We start from the raw sequence: 18095 nt of genomic DNA on the forward strand, positions 1-18095 counted from the left end.
ATTTACGGCCTGAACATCAGCCAGTCATTGGTAAAATGAATAGTTGACCGTCCAGAATTTTAAACTGCCACAGACACTGTGTTACTTTATCTAGCTATAAAAACAGACAGGCAGGAACTTCAGACTGTATCAGTGGAAAGTTTCTGTAGAAGCTCCGACAGTGTGATATATTGCATAACGACAGCAACCTAGAAAATAACAGTTGCTTGCTCTTCAGCACTAAACTCTATAAACAGTTTTGGTTTTTTTTTGCTAAAATGCATGACAAGAAGCCTGATAAATATTACGAGCACATTCTTTGGTCAGATGACACCAAAATACATTTATTTTGCTCAGACAGGGTCCAGTATGCTTGAAGAACCTGGTAAGGATGACCACAGTGAATGTATAGTCCAGACACTTAAGCATGATTTTATGGGGCTGAATGAGTGCAAAAAGTGTTGGGGAAATGGCATTTACAACGATGGGGGTGCATTGTCCTGCTGAGGGTGGCAACCGGCATCAATGGCTGCTGTTGCCATGTGAGGGTGAGGGGTTGGGGGGTTGCTTGACCTGCAATGTTGAGGTGGGACATGCATTTCAGGACTTAAGGTGTCCCTGTAGAACACTGCATTAAAACAAGATGATCAATGTTATACATTTCCCCTGTCAGTGGCCATAATGTTGTGGCTGATCGGTGTAGAGATGCCCTATAATGTCTGTGGATATACCAAAGTACTGACTGACTACAGAAGTTTAGCACAGAGAGGAGGGATAGAAATATATTCCAGCATGATAATGATCAAAGCACACTGGCAAAATTGCAGAGGTGTTTCTAAAGAAGGAAACAAAATGAAAAGTATGACCTAGATAAGTGTGCCACCTGACTTTAATCCAATAGAACACTATGGAGCATTTTAAAGAGAAAGGTGGAGCAACACATCCTCACAAAACAGCCTCGGAAGAATGACGGAATATCTCTCCACTAATTTTGTGTCATCTGTTCCGAGGAAGGTTGACTTTTAAAAGTAAAGTATTCACATGCATAAGATTTCAATGTGAAAGTTGGACTGAGTTCCTACTGCAAGGCCTATGTTTTTATACCGTAAATCTAAACTTCACGTAGGAGCTAATACCCGACTTAGAAGTGATGCAGTTAGTAAGAGATGATGCACCGGGGTGTAGTCACTTCTGTTGTATTTTCTATGCTGCGGGTTAATCTTAGTGTTATATCAGTGGTGTTAAAAGCGCTTTTCTCACATAATAATTGCACGTTAAATGCTACTGTAAACCTGTGCACACATTTACTCATAGTGGTGCTGTGGCTGGGTTGGTTTAACTGTGTCTGGTGGTTTCAGTGTGTTCATCTCTTTTGTAACTAGCTAGCTTAGTGTTATGAAATTTTGCTATTATCCTTCATAGCCATAAGTATGTGCTACAATGGAGATCTGTGGAGATTATTTGGTTTCGCATTGGGAAAAATGCTCCCATGAAGTGAGTCATGCAGCTTTTGGAAGATGATCTAGCGCATTCATTCTTTTACAAATGAAGAGGTTTAATTCATAAACTAACATTTTTTTTCAATTGCAAACTCAAGGGTTTTACTGGCAACAGGTAGTTTGTGGCGGTTAACTGATTTTTCCAAACAATAGGCTGAGATGACCATTTGCAAGTCCTGTCTACTTGTGTTTGCAATTACATTTTAGCATTTATCTTCATCCTATAAGTGTCACCTATGGCTGTTCTGCACATTAATTCATTTATAGTAGTGAGCTGAAATGCTTCTTTGTACTGTATTGCTGCCTTTTATGTCATTCTTTCTATGATAATCTCATGGAACACGGTCAAAACTAAACATTTGTGATTTATAAAGCTTCAGATTAGTTTTTCATGAAGATGGCTTGAATCTGATATGTGTACCATACCATCAATTACTGAATTACTGAAGTCAACCAGAGGACACATGATGACAGTAATGCAAAGTGCGAGTTCAAATGTCGGACATATTATTCTGAAAGTAATCAAAGGTGGTTAGTTTTAAGATTTTTATTGTAAATGTGTTTTACATAGTAGAACAAAAGCAAAAATATAACATTTTTTTAGCAACTCTTTTTGTGTTAAGTGAGAACAGAACACATTTCCAAACAACTTATCACATGTTTCATGATACAATATGCTACACTGATAATTGCACCTGGAAGCTTTTGAAGAATAATAGACGTATCATGAAACACTTCATGAGCCCATTCAGCAATGTGCTGTGGAAACACCTGACAAAAAAAAAATACGTTGCCGTCTTTTTACACAATACATTTGAATTATCATGTTATGTACACTTTACATTTTTAAAAATCTTTGCAATCACAGAAATCACTAGAAGAATAGCTCGGTTTTCCTTTCTGATGCATATACAGTATTTACATACATTCGTGGGATCGTCGATGACACCCATTCAGAAGAGGGTTTCTTCTGATTGCATGGAAGGAATGGCTGACAGAGATAACAGCGACAGGGGCTGTGTACCAAACACACCAAACGGTTTGTCAATCAAAGCACATATATGCAAATCATCAACATTTTCAAAAAGGACACTATTCCAATTCTTAACATTACTGTTTATGCCCATTTCAATACTGAATGTTGTCAGCTGATTCTTGGCTTTATGGCACAGCGACCCGTCTCTGAGTGCAGCAGCTGTGCAGCACCTGCTGTCCCTCCCATGACTCATTTGGTTTAATTCAACTGAAATGCAGATTGACCGACTAAAGTATTCTGTACTGGTACTGTAAATGTGATTTGCCAAAAAGCTCAACAGTCGCTGATCCCTTACAGTACAAGACAAAGGCATCATATTTTGTGGCAACAAATGTGTGATTCTGTAGTGTTTCTTGGATGATTTTCAATTTTCTATAACTAATGACAAATATGCGGTAACAATCTGTCTGGGATCAGACCAAAGTAAAGGAAAAGGAGTCCTAACAATTCCCTTTGGATGTGTTATCTGATGTTGTATTGACACACAAATTCCAGTCTCAGCAAATAGATAGCAAGTACACATAATTCCAGTTAAATATGAAATGTTATTTAATCATTTTTTGCTCTCAGAAAAATGAAGCAAGGATAAGATTGCCTCTTTTTGCTTCTTTAAGCTGGCTATAAATCTCCCATATATTAAAGTGAGTGCATATAACCTTTGAAGGAGGACATGGTACATTCATCTCACAAATAAATTAAAGAATCTTTGTCTCTGTGTGTCTTTTCTATGCATATTTCAACACAACTATATCCGATCCACCTCAGACTTTTCAGGTGTATCAGCAGAGACCCTAAAGTGTAGAGTTTAAAGCAGATCAGATCAGTAAAGGCTGTTTTCGGGGCCATTTTGAGGGGTCCTCAGCTTATACTGTAGCTACCTACAGGTGTGGCTAAAATTACCTCATGCTAGACAACCTCATCAAAGACAAATATTGAGCTACTTGTGCTTCAGGTACGATATATTTTAACTCACAACAATGATGGCAAGTTGTCCAGCAAATGTTACACATCTTCGCAATAAAGCATTTATCTTGGTAATCTAAGATAGTTCTGTTATTGGTGCTGGCAGCTCACAATTCCAGTAGACAAGCCTCAGTTTAAATTTGATTTGTAGATTATTTTATTTAATTTTCTGTCTGGTGTGGCAAGACAGGGGAACAAATGATGCACACTGACACCAGTCTGTCCCACTGCCTCTGCAGTGATATGAAGTAAGTAAAGTTACATGAAGTCATGACTGATAAATGGAAGTTTTGACGTATCACCAACCTTAGCCTGAATTGTTTTCTGGATCATTTTTGAATGTAGTTGCATGGCCATCTGCTTTGATTCAAAAAAGGCCGTAAAAACGACACTTATTCTGATAAACAGTCTTTTGACCAGATGAATCAAAGACAGAGTCAGTATAACCACACATAATATTCCAAATTCTACGCACAGGCAAACAACCAAAAATGTCATGTGTGCCAGTGCAAATTACATCGTGTCATGATCTTTGTTTCTGAGCAGTAATTCAACATGAACTTGAGCTTTGTTCTTGTGTTTGAAGTCACTACAATTTTCCCTCTAACCATAATCAAAGGCAACAAAAGAGACTCAGTCAAAACTAAAGGAATGTTGGTACATCTTTTACTCTGCCATTTGTGAAGGAAGAATTAAACCAAGGCACCAATCCTCCCCACTGCTTCCTAATACTATGTCCAGTAAGTTTTTGTTGAAGGGCAACAAATTAAATTCAAGCCATTAAGCAATGTATTTTGTTACTATTACTTTTAAACATCATTTGGCTCCAATGAAGTAAAAAAAAAAAAATACAGAAAGAAAAAGAAATGGGGGTTTTAAATAGTAGCAGACCCCCCAGTGTTATAACCTTTGCTGATATAAGGCTTTTGACTTGAGCGATAAAACACACTGAAAAGTGTAAAAATACTCTGAATAGCAAATCTTTCTTCAAATGAGATTAAAAAAGATTTGAGAATAAAGTCGTAATATACAAGAAGCTTATTCCACCTGTGAGGGTGCTGTGTCAAGTAACAGTTTTCTGTTTTGTTTTTACAGTCTTTTCCTCGTCACCCAATAAATTATCACAGTACCATGAATGTACGTCACGCGCATAAACACACACGAGTCCTGCACAGGCTCCTTTAAAGGGTGTTTTGGACTGTCACCCATCCACACCATAACCTCCTCGGCCTTTCGTCACACACACGCACGCACACATACAACCACAGATTCACTCCCCTGCCCCTCCTTCTACGCCATTTAGCGTCAGTCTGTCAGCGGGGTCAGAGGGGTCCGTTTGCAGAGCGTCCTGTCCTGCTGCTTCGTGGAAAGCGGTGGACTTTGAGGTGTTTCGACAGGTGATCACTGCGGGCAAACTTCTTCTCGCAGACGATGCACTGGTATGGTTTCACTCCGGAGTGGGAGCGGCGGTGTCGGGACAGCTCGTCTGATCGGGAGAACCTGTTGAAGGAAACCCAGAATGTGATTTATTTGATTTCTACACGTTAAACATCTTTCTACAAAAATTCCCCATTAACTACTTGCAAATTTAGAATTCTGTCCCTTAACCGCAGTTGTCGGTCAACAGTCAGTGATGGAAAACACTGAACTGTGTCTCGGTGCATTAATTACCAGTCATTTTGTGCACACCACTTCCTTGATAACAATAATGGATGCAGTCATGCTTTAACCCTAGGATGCATAGGTGGGGTCAAAATTGACCCCAGAGGTTGTTATTCCTTAATATCTTTAAGATTAGAAGTTTTGATATTTTCGTATTCCAGGTATTCCTCATAAAACATGTTTGTGACATGATGCCATTTGCATTTTTATTCATTTTTTCATTAATTTAAAAAAAATTCAGTTTTTGTATCGGTACCCCACTCTTCCATGGGCGGGGTCAAAAATGACCCCAAGTATTTCCAATGGGATATTTCACTTAACATTGGTACTTGGCAACTGTGAGTGTAAATAAACATTTACTGTCCCTCATACAACTGATGTCAGCAGTCCCACCTCCTAGGAGGTCATTTTTGCACAGCATTATACATGTAAGTATTATCTCCATTTATGAACTTATTTTTCATTGACAGAATATGTGAATTTTATGTGAATATCTGTGAAATTTGCCTAGTTTGTGGTTAGCTAGCAATACTGTTAGCTAACAATACTGTTAGCTAACATTATTATTAGCAAACAGTATTGTTAGCTAACACAATCACACACTCACACATGCATGCATGCACACACGCATACAGTCATACACTGTTGTTGCACTGTTATTACACAGTATCTTAGCTAACAGGATTGATAGCTAAAGTATTGTTAGCTAACACAAACACACACACATACACCATTGAATAATCGATGATCATATAATAGGCTACCTAATGTGTGTGTGTGTGTGTGTGTGTGTGTGTGTGTGTGTGTGTGTGTGTGTGTGTGTGTGTGTGTGTTAGCTAACAATACTTTTACCTAACAATCCTGTGAGCTAACATACTGTGCAATAACAGTGTAACAACAGTGTGAATGTGAGTGGAGGTGTGTGTGTGTGTGTGCGCGCGCACGCCCGTAGATTTACTTACAAAGCTACAAATGATTTAGCCATCAATCTAACATTCAGCCACTAACTTCTGTTGGAAATGCAAAAGCCCTGTCTGCAATGGTCACAGCCACAAGAAAATAGTCTGTGAAAGCTGTGAAGAGTGAGAAGAGACATGTTTGTGTCTGAACATGAATGTTGAATGAATTTTATGATTGTTATGAATGTTATTGATTATTGTTACTGAATGTTAATTTATGTGTCCCTCTGTCTGTTTTAAAATACGGAGGAAGATTAAACATGTTTTGACACCGTTTCAGTGATTATGTGATAAAATTTGAATTAAAAGTGAAGAAAGAACATATCAAAACTGAAAATATTCTTTTGTTGAACAAAATATATAATGTCTAACCGACATGAAAGAAATGTCTCAAGTTTATTGCAAAAATGCATTGATTTCAATTGGGGTCATTTTTGACCCCACCCATGGAAGAGTGTAGGTATTGGTTGGCCATGCATCCAAGGGTTAAGCTGCCAAACAACATGAAAGTAATGTCAAGCTGTTTTATATGAGGGTAATCTGAGAGGTGTGATGGCGTGCATGCGTATTGCCCGGTGACCTCTCTGTGAAGATATCGACCCATCCCTAATTTAACTCAACACATGGGCACTGCAGACCCAAGCCTTGTCTATTCCTGGCCTACTCTGCTTTGGTTTCTATGGGACGCAGCCAGCTTGGGCATCATGACCGCAAAGGGTTAAGTGGATGATAAAGTATCAATTAAAGCCAGTATACCTTGCTGTGTATCTGTATATATAAGTAAAGCCATTGAGTTCAGATTAATCTGTAGCACAGATTGATTTCCCGGCACATTTCCAGTAGCAGCAACAGGCTGAAGGCAGGAAGGTGATAATTCACAGAGATGTAAAGACGTCACTCACAGTTATTTCAGAGCGTTTCCACTCTAGACATGGATTACACAACTGGGCTATTCATCATCTTAACGACCCAGCAGTAAAAAGATGATAGCTGACAGAGCTTATAAAGCTGAGCTGTGTAAAATGAAAAACAAAGAACCTTTAAACAAACACTGATGACTCATGTGGACGATGCCGAGATGTTTTTCACCTGAGGATCTCTTATAATCTCATATAGTACTCCAAATAGCACATATAATCAGTCACCACTGGAACAAAACTACCAAGAAGCAGCAGTGAGCGTTTGCATTTACAATATTTACCATGTTTAAATTGATAGCAAGCACCAGATACAGCAGATGATCCGTGAGACTAGTTTTGCAGGTTTGGTCATAAGCTGAAGAATTCAGTTCATCCTGATGAAAAAAAACCTGGACATTTTTTTTGGAAAAGCCATTACTCTATTCAGTGTCTCACTCAAAGCCAAAAAACACGACCATCATGATGGCATGTGAGGAAATTTCAGAGGATGACAAAAGTCAGTAGGAACCATCATCTGGGCACTATGAATATCTGATATCATCAACCAACTCTGCCATCGCTAGACCCATAAAAATCATCAACTTAAAGAAGTCTTGTATACAGTATCATCTTCTCTACCGGCACTGCTAGAAAACTTCCAATGTTTCAGACGGAATACAGCCTGGATGCTGTAACATGTGATTCCCTTCTATATATATACTGCAGCTGATATCAGATTATGATGGCAAATGCAGTGCAGGGAAATGTGTATTTACAAGTAGGGCAACAAGACGAATTATTCTATTTTAACAACTCAATATAATCATTCTACAAAAGATGAAAAAGTAAATCCTGGATCCTGGAGAAACACTAGTTTTAAAATCATATGTTCACTCTACTATAAAAAATCGCTTCTTATACACTTGGGGTCTACACAACAGGCTGTAATCACCACACATTTAAAATCTCCACACATTTTGCATATCTAACATCAGGAGGAAAAGTGGAACGTTTTCAATTATATTATCAATTACCATACTATAAAAGGTTAAACAAAGTGCTTAATGATACATACCAGAAATACATTTGATTTCTGACAGTAGCAATGGAAAGAATAGATCAGATGTAACTTAACACTACTGTCCAAAAGTTTGGGGTCACTTAGAAATGTCCTTTTTTTTCAGTGATGACAACGTTAAATGAATCAGAAATACAGTCTAGACATTGTTAATGTGGTAAATGACTATTCCAGCTGGAAATGGATGGTTTTTTTAATCGGGGTACAGAGGAACATTTCCAGCTACCATCACTCCTGTGTTCTAATGCTACATTGTGTTAGCTAGTGATGTTGAAAGGCCAACTGATGATTAGAAAACTTTTGTGCAATTATGTTAGCACATGAACAAACTTGTGAGTTTTTTGGAAAGCATGAAATTGTCTGAGTGACCCCAAACTTTTAAAAGATAGTGTATATAGTAATTTACCTAAATTTGTCACACAAACAGAATCATTATTGTTTAGCCCAACTACGGGGATATTTAGCAATTTTTCTAACCGATTCGTGTGCAAATCAGAGACTTGCACGCTTGTACCAGAATAATAACATTGATAAATGACCGTCTTATAAAGCTCATATTACACATTGTCTACCGAGCATTCACAGAGCAACATTAGCCTCCATTTGGAAGTTGTGTCTCTGCTCACCTGAGATTTAAATCCAATATTTATTCTTATATTACTTCTATTTTGTTCTCCACCAAAAGATCTGTCTTTTCAGCTACTACGTACATGCTCCCCTTCGTTCACCATCAAGCCGTTAAAATCATCTGTCTGGTGCTGGGCAGGTAGTGTACTGTAGGTTGATCTAAGTATTTGTGCTTGTCAGACAGCAGTGAAAGTGAACCAAAAGATGCTGGCATGTTCTATAGAGCCAAAGAAAACTGCTGTCAGATTCTCATTTTCTTTTGGTTTGTCACTTCAGTGAACCTCCTCACATTCCACACAGTCAGTGGATCCACTGTTGGTAGAAAAATATTGCAAGTGCAGCTTTCAAGTCATGACATACATTCAGGAAAAAGCCGAGAGGAAAGAATGACTTTGTGATGACTTGTCATCTGATGACATGAGCATTTACAGATGTTAAAGGGATTAACCAGGTTGCTGAACATGTCATTATTCAGACAAAAAAAAAGAAAGAAGAAAAAAACACATCCCTCATTTATATTCTGTACTCTATGTGACTGTGCGTTCTGTTCTTACAATAATCTTTGGATGAATGTGTACACACACGTGACACTCCAAAGCTGTAGTGCATCACCAACAAGCTGCAGCATGATAGAAGCGATGTACAGCAATGCTATTGACTCAGACTTTGGAAACTTTGGCCCGAGCCCAACTATAACACACTGTAACCAGCAAGATCTTTCCACAGAACATGTAAATAGACAATCCTGTTTAGCAAATCTACTTTTTTTTTTCGAGATAAGACTGATCATGTGCCAGTTTTCTCTTACCGCCTCACCACCTGTCTCAGACTCATGCCCCCCTAGCTATAACTCTGTATGGCTCACCCCTCCTCCCAGTCTCACTTGTGGAAGGTTTCTTAGCTCTATATGCATTGCAAGGGTTGTGGGCAAGGTTAGTGAGTTCACCACAGCGAGGGTTGAGGGCACTTCAGTTGATCACTGGAGCGTGTTTTTCACCTGGGATTGTGGTTTTTGCGCCTTAAGTCCTTGGGGCGGCTTGGCGTGGCTGCAGCGCAACACATAGTATACATATTAGCGTGGGCGCTGTGGGAAACACATATACAGGTTTTTGTTCTAGCTTGTCCCTAAAGTCAACTCTGCAGCCGACAGAGCATATAAATCCAGCCTAGACGGTGTGGCGGTCACGTTAGTTACAAACCTGGAAAATTACAGTAACAGAGATACTAGCAAGGCAACACAGTGCATGTGATTTTATTTTATCCTGTAAGCTCAAAGCCCTGTGTGACTGCGATTGTGAGTGGCTCAACTTCAACTCTGTGCAAGTTCAAAGATGTAAACCAATACACAAGCAAAGCCAATAAACCTCCTCTGAAATGGTTTTCCAAAGTTGTTTATCTAGCTCAACGCTTTCTAGACAACCACAACCTCGGTGACGTCCCTTGCAAAAGGGAAGCAGGGATGACGATGGTGGTTTCCTGGTCAGCTCAATTACACATCATGAGCGACGGATTGAAAACGTAAGTACCCTTTCTTCCTTTTTCTTTTCCTCTCTTTTGAGCGCCAAGTGTCAAAATCTAAAGCTACATTTAACTGTGACAGCTCCCTCACCACCTAGTATTGTTTTTTTGTTCTGATGAATGCATCCTCTGACAAGGACAACAAGCCACAGCCCTGATGACAGATGTCGAGTACACACACGGCAGTGTTTTTACAGCAAACTTTGGGTTGAAGCCCAGCCGCTCAACACAAACCTCACAAGCCTCCATGCAAGTCTGAGCTGAAAATACTGCATGCTCGTGTGTGTGTGTGTGTGTGTGTGTGTGTGTGTGTGTGTGTGTGTGTGTGTGTGTGTGTGTGTGTTCCTGTAAGTGTTTACATGTGACTTCATCTGAACATACAGATCTGTACATGAGCATAACCATAAACTATAGCCAAATAGAACGAGATGGGTAGAAGTCCAAAAAGCTTTCAAGAGTAGAAAAAAAAGAAAGAAGCATAACTTTGACTGAGTTATGTGAGAGTGCAGCCAATGAAATACCACTCCTCTCTACTTCAGAGGAGCCAACACATGGATCTACTCTTAGGTTACAGAGGGTAAGAGGTGCCTGACTCCTCAGTTCACCTCAATTTCCCTGTCCAGGGGGCGACGAGAAGGGAAGGGGCACCTTTATAATACAGTAAAATTGCCACTGTCATGTTAGAAGTGCAGCTTGGACAGGACTGGAGGTATTCTTGTTTAAAGTCACTTAAAGAAATACATGGTCCGCAGTGTGTGCAATGCATAAAAACACAAGAGTACAACTACAGGTATACACAGGGGTGTAAGTACAGGAGTGCAGTGCGAATTTTTAGCTTGCTCGGAGCTGATCTATGGACAAATCGGCAACAATGCACAGACACTGCAAGCAGGATGTGCTAACTCTGACTGAATCTAATAATCATAAATTGATTTGGCAGAAATATAGCTACAATTTTAGGTAGTGGATTAATCAACTTGTTTCCATTTCTTTTTATGCATCGCATCTGTGAAACATCCTCTTATGGTTGATACAGTAAAGCTGCCGCGCATCCTATTTTATGGTCCATTGGTGAAACAAAATTTGAACTACAATCAGCAAGATAGTATCAAACATTCACCACTGAATTTCAAGTTTCATAAAGCCCAATTAAATATTCTTATGTACTGAGTTCACTGAGATGATCAAGACCACTGATTTCCTTCCATCACTTCTGTGTTCTAATAGTAAACTGTGTTAGCTTATCATATTGAAAGGCTAACTGATGATTAGAAAACCCTTGCGCAGTTATGCTAGCACATGAATAAAAGTGTGAGTTTTCATGGAAAACATGAAATTGTCTAGGTGACCCCGAGCTTTTGAACAGTAGCACATTTCCTCTTCTGAATGAGGAAAACAATGTGCTTGTCTCAGGCAAGCCTGAAAAAAAATGTGTGTATCCAGATAGACCTGGATAACTTGATATTACATAACCTGCTTGTAAAAACATGAATGTAGTCCAAGGCATAATGCATGTTACAAAAAAAAAAGTGTCAACTCTGGAGGATTTTAAAAGGCTGCAGGTGTTCCTTGCAGAACGTAGTGTTTGCAGGCAGAACAAACACTGGACCAGTCTGCTGAGTTGGACCAAACTTATCTGATTCACTTGTTTTTTATACACACACGTGCAACCATTCACACATGCACATTTGCATTATTTTCTTTGCTCCAACCAAAACCTAATTATAACTTTATCCTTTCACTCAAGTCCTTATCACTATTTAACCTTAACCAGAGCACTCGCTCTAACATAACCCTGCCTCTGCCCATGTGCTGAAAAATACACACACACATGCGCACACACATATATGACTCTACATGTGCCCTTGAGCAACAACTGTATGTATAGAGGTAGAATTCATTGACCAGCAGGTCAAAAGTTGGCATTTGTACTTTGGATCGAAGAATTTAAAAGCAGATTTTCTTACTTGGATCAAGGCAATGATTAAAGGGCGGGGAAAAAAATAATTATACCAGTTTCTAGGAAAGCAGACTTTAAATATGCATCATGGATTTAAAAGTGTCTCGGGGGAAACTTTGAACTTGATTCTGTTAGAGACCAGTGTATCTCTGCTGCTGAATGTGTGTGAAGTGGTTACAGACAGTGAGCAAACAAATGGAATAACTAACAGGGGACAAAGTCTGCACACACACAACTTCAAAAGGCACTCTATCTAATCTACAGCTTTTCCATGGTACAAAAACACACAGATAATAGGAACACACAACATGTAGAAAAGAGCAAATTCTAACCATTTTCAATCATCCTGAGTATTACTTCCTGAAAATGGGCCATTTCTCCTCCCACTCCCATCATTAAACCATCTAAACTGATTGTCCTGGAACCTCGCTGAGTATATTTACCACATATTTATGGTCTTATAAAACATTTCTGTCTCTTGTAATACAGCATTTTTGAGGAGTAAAATAAGGCAACAGACAGTCGATAGATAAAGATTATAAGAACTAGTGACACTTTTATCTGCAATAACCAACATTACGTGTAGCATTCTGTACATTTCTTAAAGTCTACACATTGTCAGCAGCATTTGTGTTGCATTTAAGTTTGTGCCAAGTCTGTAAATCTAGACAGCAAGAATGTTCTGATGTAACTCAAATTTTTGTTCCTCTGTTGGGATGATGTATAATATCTCTGCTGACTCATGAATGACTCAAATATTTGGATGTAATATGAAGAAACTTCTGCTCACCTCCATCCACAACCCGGCCATGTGCAGGCGAATGGCTTCTCCCCTGTGTGCCTCCTCAGATGGGCTTTCAGGTGGCTGCTCTTGGTGTACATCTTATTACAGCCAGGAAAAGAGCACTTGTGCATTTTAATCAGGTCTGCTACTGTGTTCTTTTGATACCTCTGACCTCCAGCAAGGACCCCTGCAGCCGAACCTCCGCCTAAACCGCCCTCTCCGAACCCAGTGGGTTTAGCTGCAATGGGCACCGGCGCGATCCGGACAAATTTGGACAAAGTTGCGTTTCCGGTTTTGCTTGAGCTAGTGACGTTTGCTGGAGAAAGCAGCTGAGGCACCAAGGCAAAGGTCTGCCCCTGGATGTTGACCAGGAGCTGGGCGATTTTGATGTCTGATGGGGCCTGGGCTGCTGGTGATTGGGCTTTCTGGGGCTGCTGCGGGACAGCGTCTGATATGGCACTGGGGTTCGGTTCTTGTTTGATCTGTATGGGCTGGATTTGCAGGATGACAGGCACACTGGAGGCAGCACCGGTACTTTCTGATGCGGTTGATGATGATCCACATTCCTCCTGTTTGATCCCATCAACACAACTGTTGGTAGAACTAGTGACACAGCTAGCATCCACTGTTGATGATGAGCTGTCCATGTCTGCTGCATGTAGTGCATGTTTGGTCTCTGTGTAGGAGGAGAGGGGAGAATGAGCCACAGGAACAGTCTGATCGGAGTTCTGCAACACTGATACAAGTTCTGCTGCTAATGTTCCTGATGTTTCTGCCTCAGCATCCTCTGACGTAGGTGACATGGCCTCATCGCTCCCCTCCTCCTCTTTCTCCACTGTCACCACCATGTTCTCCTCTAGGAACTCCTCGATCTCCTCCAGAGTGGGCTGAAAGAGGAGCGCTGCAGGATCCTGTAGCTCATCAAGGAAGACTGGAAACTCGTACGAGTCCTCTTTGGCCTGTTGCTGGAGGAGACTTAGCCGCTGTTCCCTCTTGGACTCCCAAGCCAGGCCCATGGGCAAAAATGGGGCAGTGGGAGACGAGGAGGTAGATGAGGGTGGGGAAGAGAGGCAAAGAGAGGATGAAAGAGGAGAAGAAAGAGAGCTGCTGCTGGCGTTAGAGCTTAATGAGGTGGTAATGGAGGTCTGTGAGAGCAGGAGGTCCAGCAGACTGTCTTGACTCTCTCCTCCTGAGGAGCTGCAGCTCCCACTGCTCCTGCTGCTCCTGCTTTCATAGCTGGAACCGAGGATGTGCCGCGACGCTGGCGATGAGGACTCAGGGCTGGAGCAGAGGGATGAACGAGGGCTGGAGGAGTCACTGAGGTCGTCCTCAGAGAGGTGAGGGGAGGACGACAGCGTCACCCCTTGGTAGGGGTGTTGGTGGTAGATGCACGCGTCCATTACCATGATGCCTGGTGACATGCCATCATTAGGGAGGCGACAGAGGCAGCTGTAGTCAGACCTTGGGGAGCCGATACAATACAGGAAGGTCTCCTCACCAATCGGCAAGTGATCCACCATTCCTGTGCAGATGAATGGCAGCTGACTCTGCTCCGCTCTGAAGATGTTCTGAACGTAAATGAAAACTTTTTTCTTCTTCCTGCAAGACACATACAGTTGTGTTTAGCAGCCAAGACGATGTAAGAAAGTTAAGTCCAGACCATAGCAACCTCCACCTTGCGGCATCTGCTCCGACTGATATAAATGAAATGTAGCTTTTAACAGGTTTCTGTAGTTGAGGGATCAATAATTTAAAAAAACAACAAAACATAACAAACTTCTGAATGACATTAAAGTAAAACTGTCTAAAGTCAGACTAACCTAAATTTTGAGGCTGATGTTTTACAAGCTGGTCCATCAAGTTTCTATAAAAACAACACTTAACCAGCACACTGACCAAAAAGTTTTATTAGCTTTTTGGTCTCTATGCACTACCTGCTGCTTGTTCAAGAGGTTTGCAGCTGATGGCACTGCAAAGGAAAGTCAACCACTTATGAAGGAAGTGGAATTTGAAGACTGTGTGTGTGTGTGTGTGTGTGTGTCTCAGTGTGTGTAGACGCTGCAGCTGCTGGTTCAGACTTCAAACTGACCATGTGGAATCAGGGGTTCCCATTTTTCACCACTTGTAACACCAAAGCCATATGGTCATTTAACGGTGTGTTTCTATTTATTTCTCCCTCGTCGTCTGTAATACAGCTCAGTGTGAATGAGAAAGCAACTGCAGTGTTACATGACTTAAATTAATACACATATATTGTGGTATATTAATCTAAAGACTTCCTACAGCACACCAAAGGCACAGTTCTGCATATCAGTTTAGGGCCAGGAGTGTTTCAGTGGATGATGAGTGAAGGATTTAGTGTCTATTTTTATGCATCAAACGGCCCACAAACAACACATCTACATTTACATGGATTAAAAATACTAGACATTATCAAATGACCTTCTATGCAATGAGTGACTTATGATGATTAAACGTGGCTTTAAAGCCCCCTTTAAAACCTTAAAAGGCCACATGTGCTTATTGCATGAAAAAAGACACAAAATGATTGTGCGCCCTCTTCTGTAAAGTTCAAAAAAAGCAGCCCTCTCCAAAGTGAAGTAGGAGGACCTCCAGGGGTCCTGGAAGAGGGTCCAAGTGGCCCCAGTAAAATAAATCGTTGAATTCGATTGTTAGTTTATTGGCTTTCAATCAGACCGTCACCATCACAGGACGTTTAAGGCATATGTTCATTGTTCCCCATCTTCAGTGTTATGTAATTTGTGATCTGAGGCCAAAATTTCCACTCAGATATGGGAAACATCACATGACATGGAGGGGCTCGGGGTCTGCAGCTGCTGCTCTAAGCGATACCTCATGGAAAAAAAAAAAAAAAGTTTGGGATGAGAGTTTGGGAGCACCTTGGCATGCGTAAGTCTTAAGTCATTTGGCCTGCAGTAACCCTGGAGCCGTGAAACATCAAACAGGCTTTGACAGCGTGATGCGCTCTCGGTCTAGACCACGCTGCACTCGGTTTTCTCGGAATTTATGGCATGTTTAACACTGCAGGCTGTGACAGCTAGTCAGACCACAGTCTCGGGATTAGTTTTACATTATATAGATATTCACTCAACAATGCTGCAAGCATGATATGCGGCCCAGAGATTTTACAAGGATTTTTTTCTCTTTTTTTAATCGTACGGACCGCAGCGTAACGCATGAAGTATATTTGATTGTACACGCAGAGATTTTAAATGTATTTTCTCTTCACCCAGCGGAGCCACAGTTCCAAATCTACTCCACATGCAAAGACAAAAACCAGTCACAAATAAACAAGCATCTAGTTGTAAATCACGCTTCATATGAGCTCACCTGTATACCAAAGGAATCCAAAATCCCGCTCCTTTACGCTCAGCGTTCTACTCCTGGAAGTATGTCTCGGTGCGTAACAGTGCGTAATGGCAATATAACTCCACCGCACAGTAAACCTCCACACACTTTCTCTCTCTCTCTCTCTCTCTCTCTCTCTCTCTCTCTCTCTCTCTCTCTCTCTCTCTCTCTCTCTCTCTCTCTCTGGAGGGTTGGTAGTTCGCTTAACCGTCACATGATCGGAGTTGGGTTTGTTACACCAGTCAAATCAGGGGATCGGCTCATGAAGGCTCGCCTGTTCGACGCGCCGCAATTGGCTCCGTGTGAAGGGAGGCCGGCCTGAGGGTTTGGCGTCAGAGGAAAGAAGGTGTGTGTGTGTGAGGACCATAGTGAGGACAGGAGGGAGGATGTGTGTTAGTGAGTCCCGATGAAATCATCTTACATGTGTCAAGTGGTCTTGTACATTGCGGTGCCTCATTTACATCTGTTTAATGTCCTCATTGCCCTTCCAGAGAGTGTGTTGATGTAACACTAGGTAGTTGTTTCTGTACCAGTAAGTACAAATGCATAATTTCACATTATATCACCGTAAAACCTCCTGCATCTGAGACTTAATAATCTCCTCATACATTATGGTATTTAAGCTGATAAAGCAAAAAGGTTCAATATAGCTGAAGGGGGAAAAATAAATAACAATCATCAGCATCTGCTGCCTAGAAAGCACACTGAGCTTTTTGCCTGTTACAGATGGCCATAAGTGACTGAGTGACTGAGAGAGCCATTGAGTAGGTAAGCGAGTGTGTTTACATGCTGCCTAATAACATCAGTAATAGAAGTTTTTCTTTCACTCCAGCTGAGCAGACCTCATATAAACACCTCCGCGGGGCTGAAGTAACTTTACTGGCTCCAACCTAATTTGATTTGCCTGCGTAGGTTAGATTACCTTTCAGTGTGCTTGGATAAATGATCTGCTTTCAGGCTGCTTGTAAACATTAGCAGTGTTTCACTGCGTACTTGTATACAGCAGAGTCAGTGGCCATTATGCTGCGTAAAAAGGATACACAATGTCACAATGAGAAGGTCTTTTGTGTACATCACTTCTGTTGAACACTGCTGCTGATGCTGGTACTACTTTGATAGTAGTACTGCTACTGCATGGTAACGGATACTACAATTTTTTGGCCATAAAGGTACTATCTGTCCAAATACTTCTGCTTTTATTACTGGTGAAAACTTCTGCTAATATTGCTTCTGCCCTGCTACTACGCTGTAAAAATTGTAATATTCCAACAGCTGCTGAGCTAAAAATGCTATAAATACTGTCAGGTGTGTTTTTTGGCTTTTAAGTGTTGAAACAAATAGCTATGAAGTACCTAATAAACAAGGTTGAATCATTATTTAATATAAATAATTAGACTTAAAAATGCAGAATAAGTCCCACTTTTTCTGGAAGTCCATTGCTCTTGTAAAAGTAAAGCCTGCTTGCTGAAAATGCAAACAATAAAGCACATTTGTACTGGATTACTTGTCCAAGTACATATCATATCACTGTTATATTATAGTAGCAGAAAATCAAGGTAATGTTGCCATTAAATGTCTTCACCCCATGGTTTTATCATACTGTACTGCAACATTAAAACTAAATCTATTGGGTTACTTCATTCAAGACCAATGCTGCTCATGTTCCATGTCTTATTTATGAAACAAATAATAAAAAGGTGCTGACTTTCTGCCTCAGACATGCAGCCTTAGCTTGGAATCCTTCTATCGAGTGGTCTATATG

At 40.7% G+C, this 18095-nt stretch overlaps 1 protein-coding gene across 1 annotated transcript; it reads right to left on the reverse strand.

Moving 5' to 3' along the window:
* Positions 1-2010: 2010 nt before the first annotated feature.
* Positions 2011-16473, reverse strand: LOC110950920 (Krueppel-like factor 15). Its single transcript, XM_022193777.2, has 3 exons — positions 16316-16473; positions 12971-14563; positions 2011-4977 (listed from the first exon to the last, which is right to left on the reverse strand). Exons 2-3 carry the CDS (start codon positions 14482-14484, stop codon positions 4800-4802), a joined length of 1692 nt encoding a protein of 563 aa, XP_022049469.1. The 5' UTR covers positions 14485-14563; positions 16316-16473; the 3' UTR covers positions 2011-4799.
* Positions 16474-18095: the final 1622 nt, after the last annotated feature.

Source organism: Acanthochromis polyacanthus, chromosome 6, assembly GCF_021347895.1.
Source record: "Acanthochromis polyacanthus isolate Apoly-LR-REF ecotype Palm Island chromosome 6, KAUST_Apoly_ChrSc, whole genome shotgun sequence".
NCBI lineage: Eukaryota > Metazoa > Chordata > Actinopteri > Pomacentridae > Acanthochromis > Acanthochromis polyacanthus.

Coding starts and splice junctions, on each gene's coding strand:
- LOC110950920 (XM_022193777.2), bottom strand. CDS start 14,484: ATGGTGGATCACTTGCCGATTGGTGAGGAGACCTTCCTGTATTGTATC. Junction 4,978..12,970: donor TGGCCGGGTTGTGGATGGAG/GTGAGCAGAAGT, acceptor TTCCTTCAACAG/GTTCTCCCGATCAGACGAGC.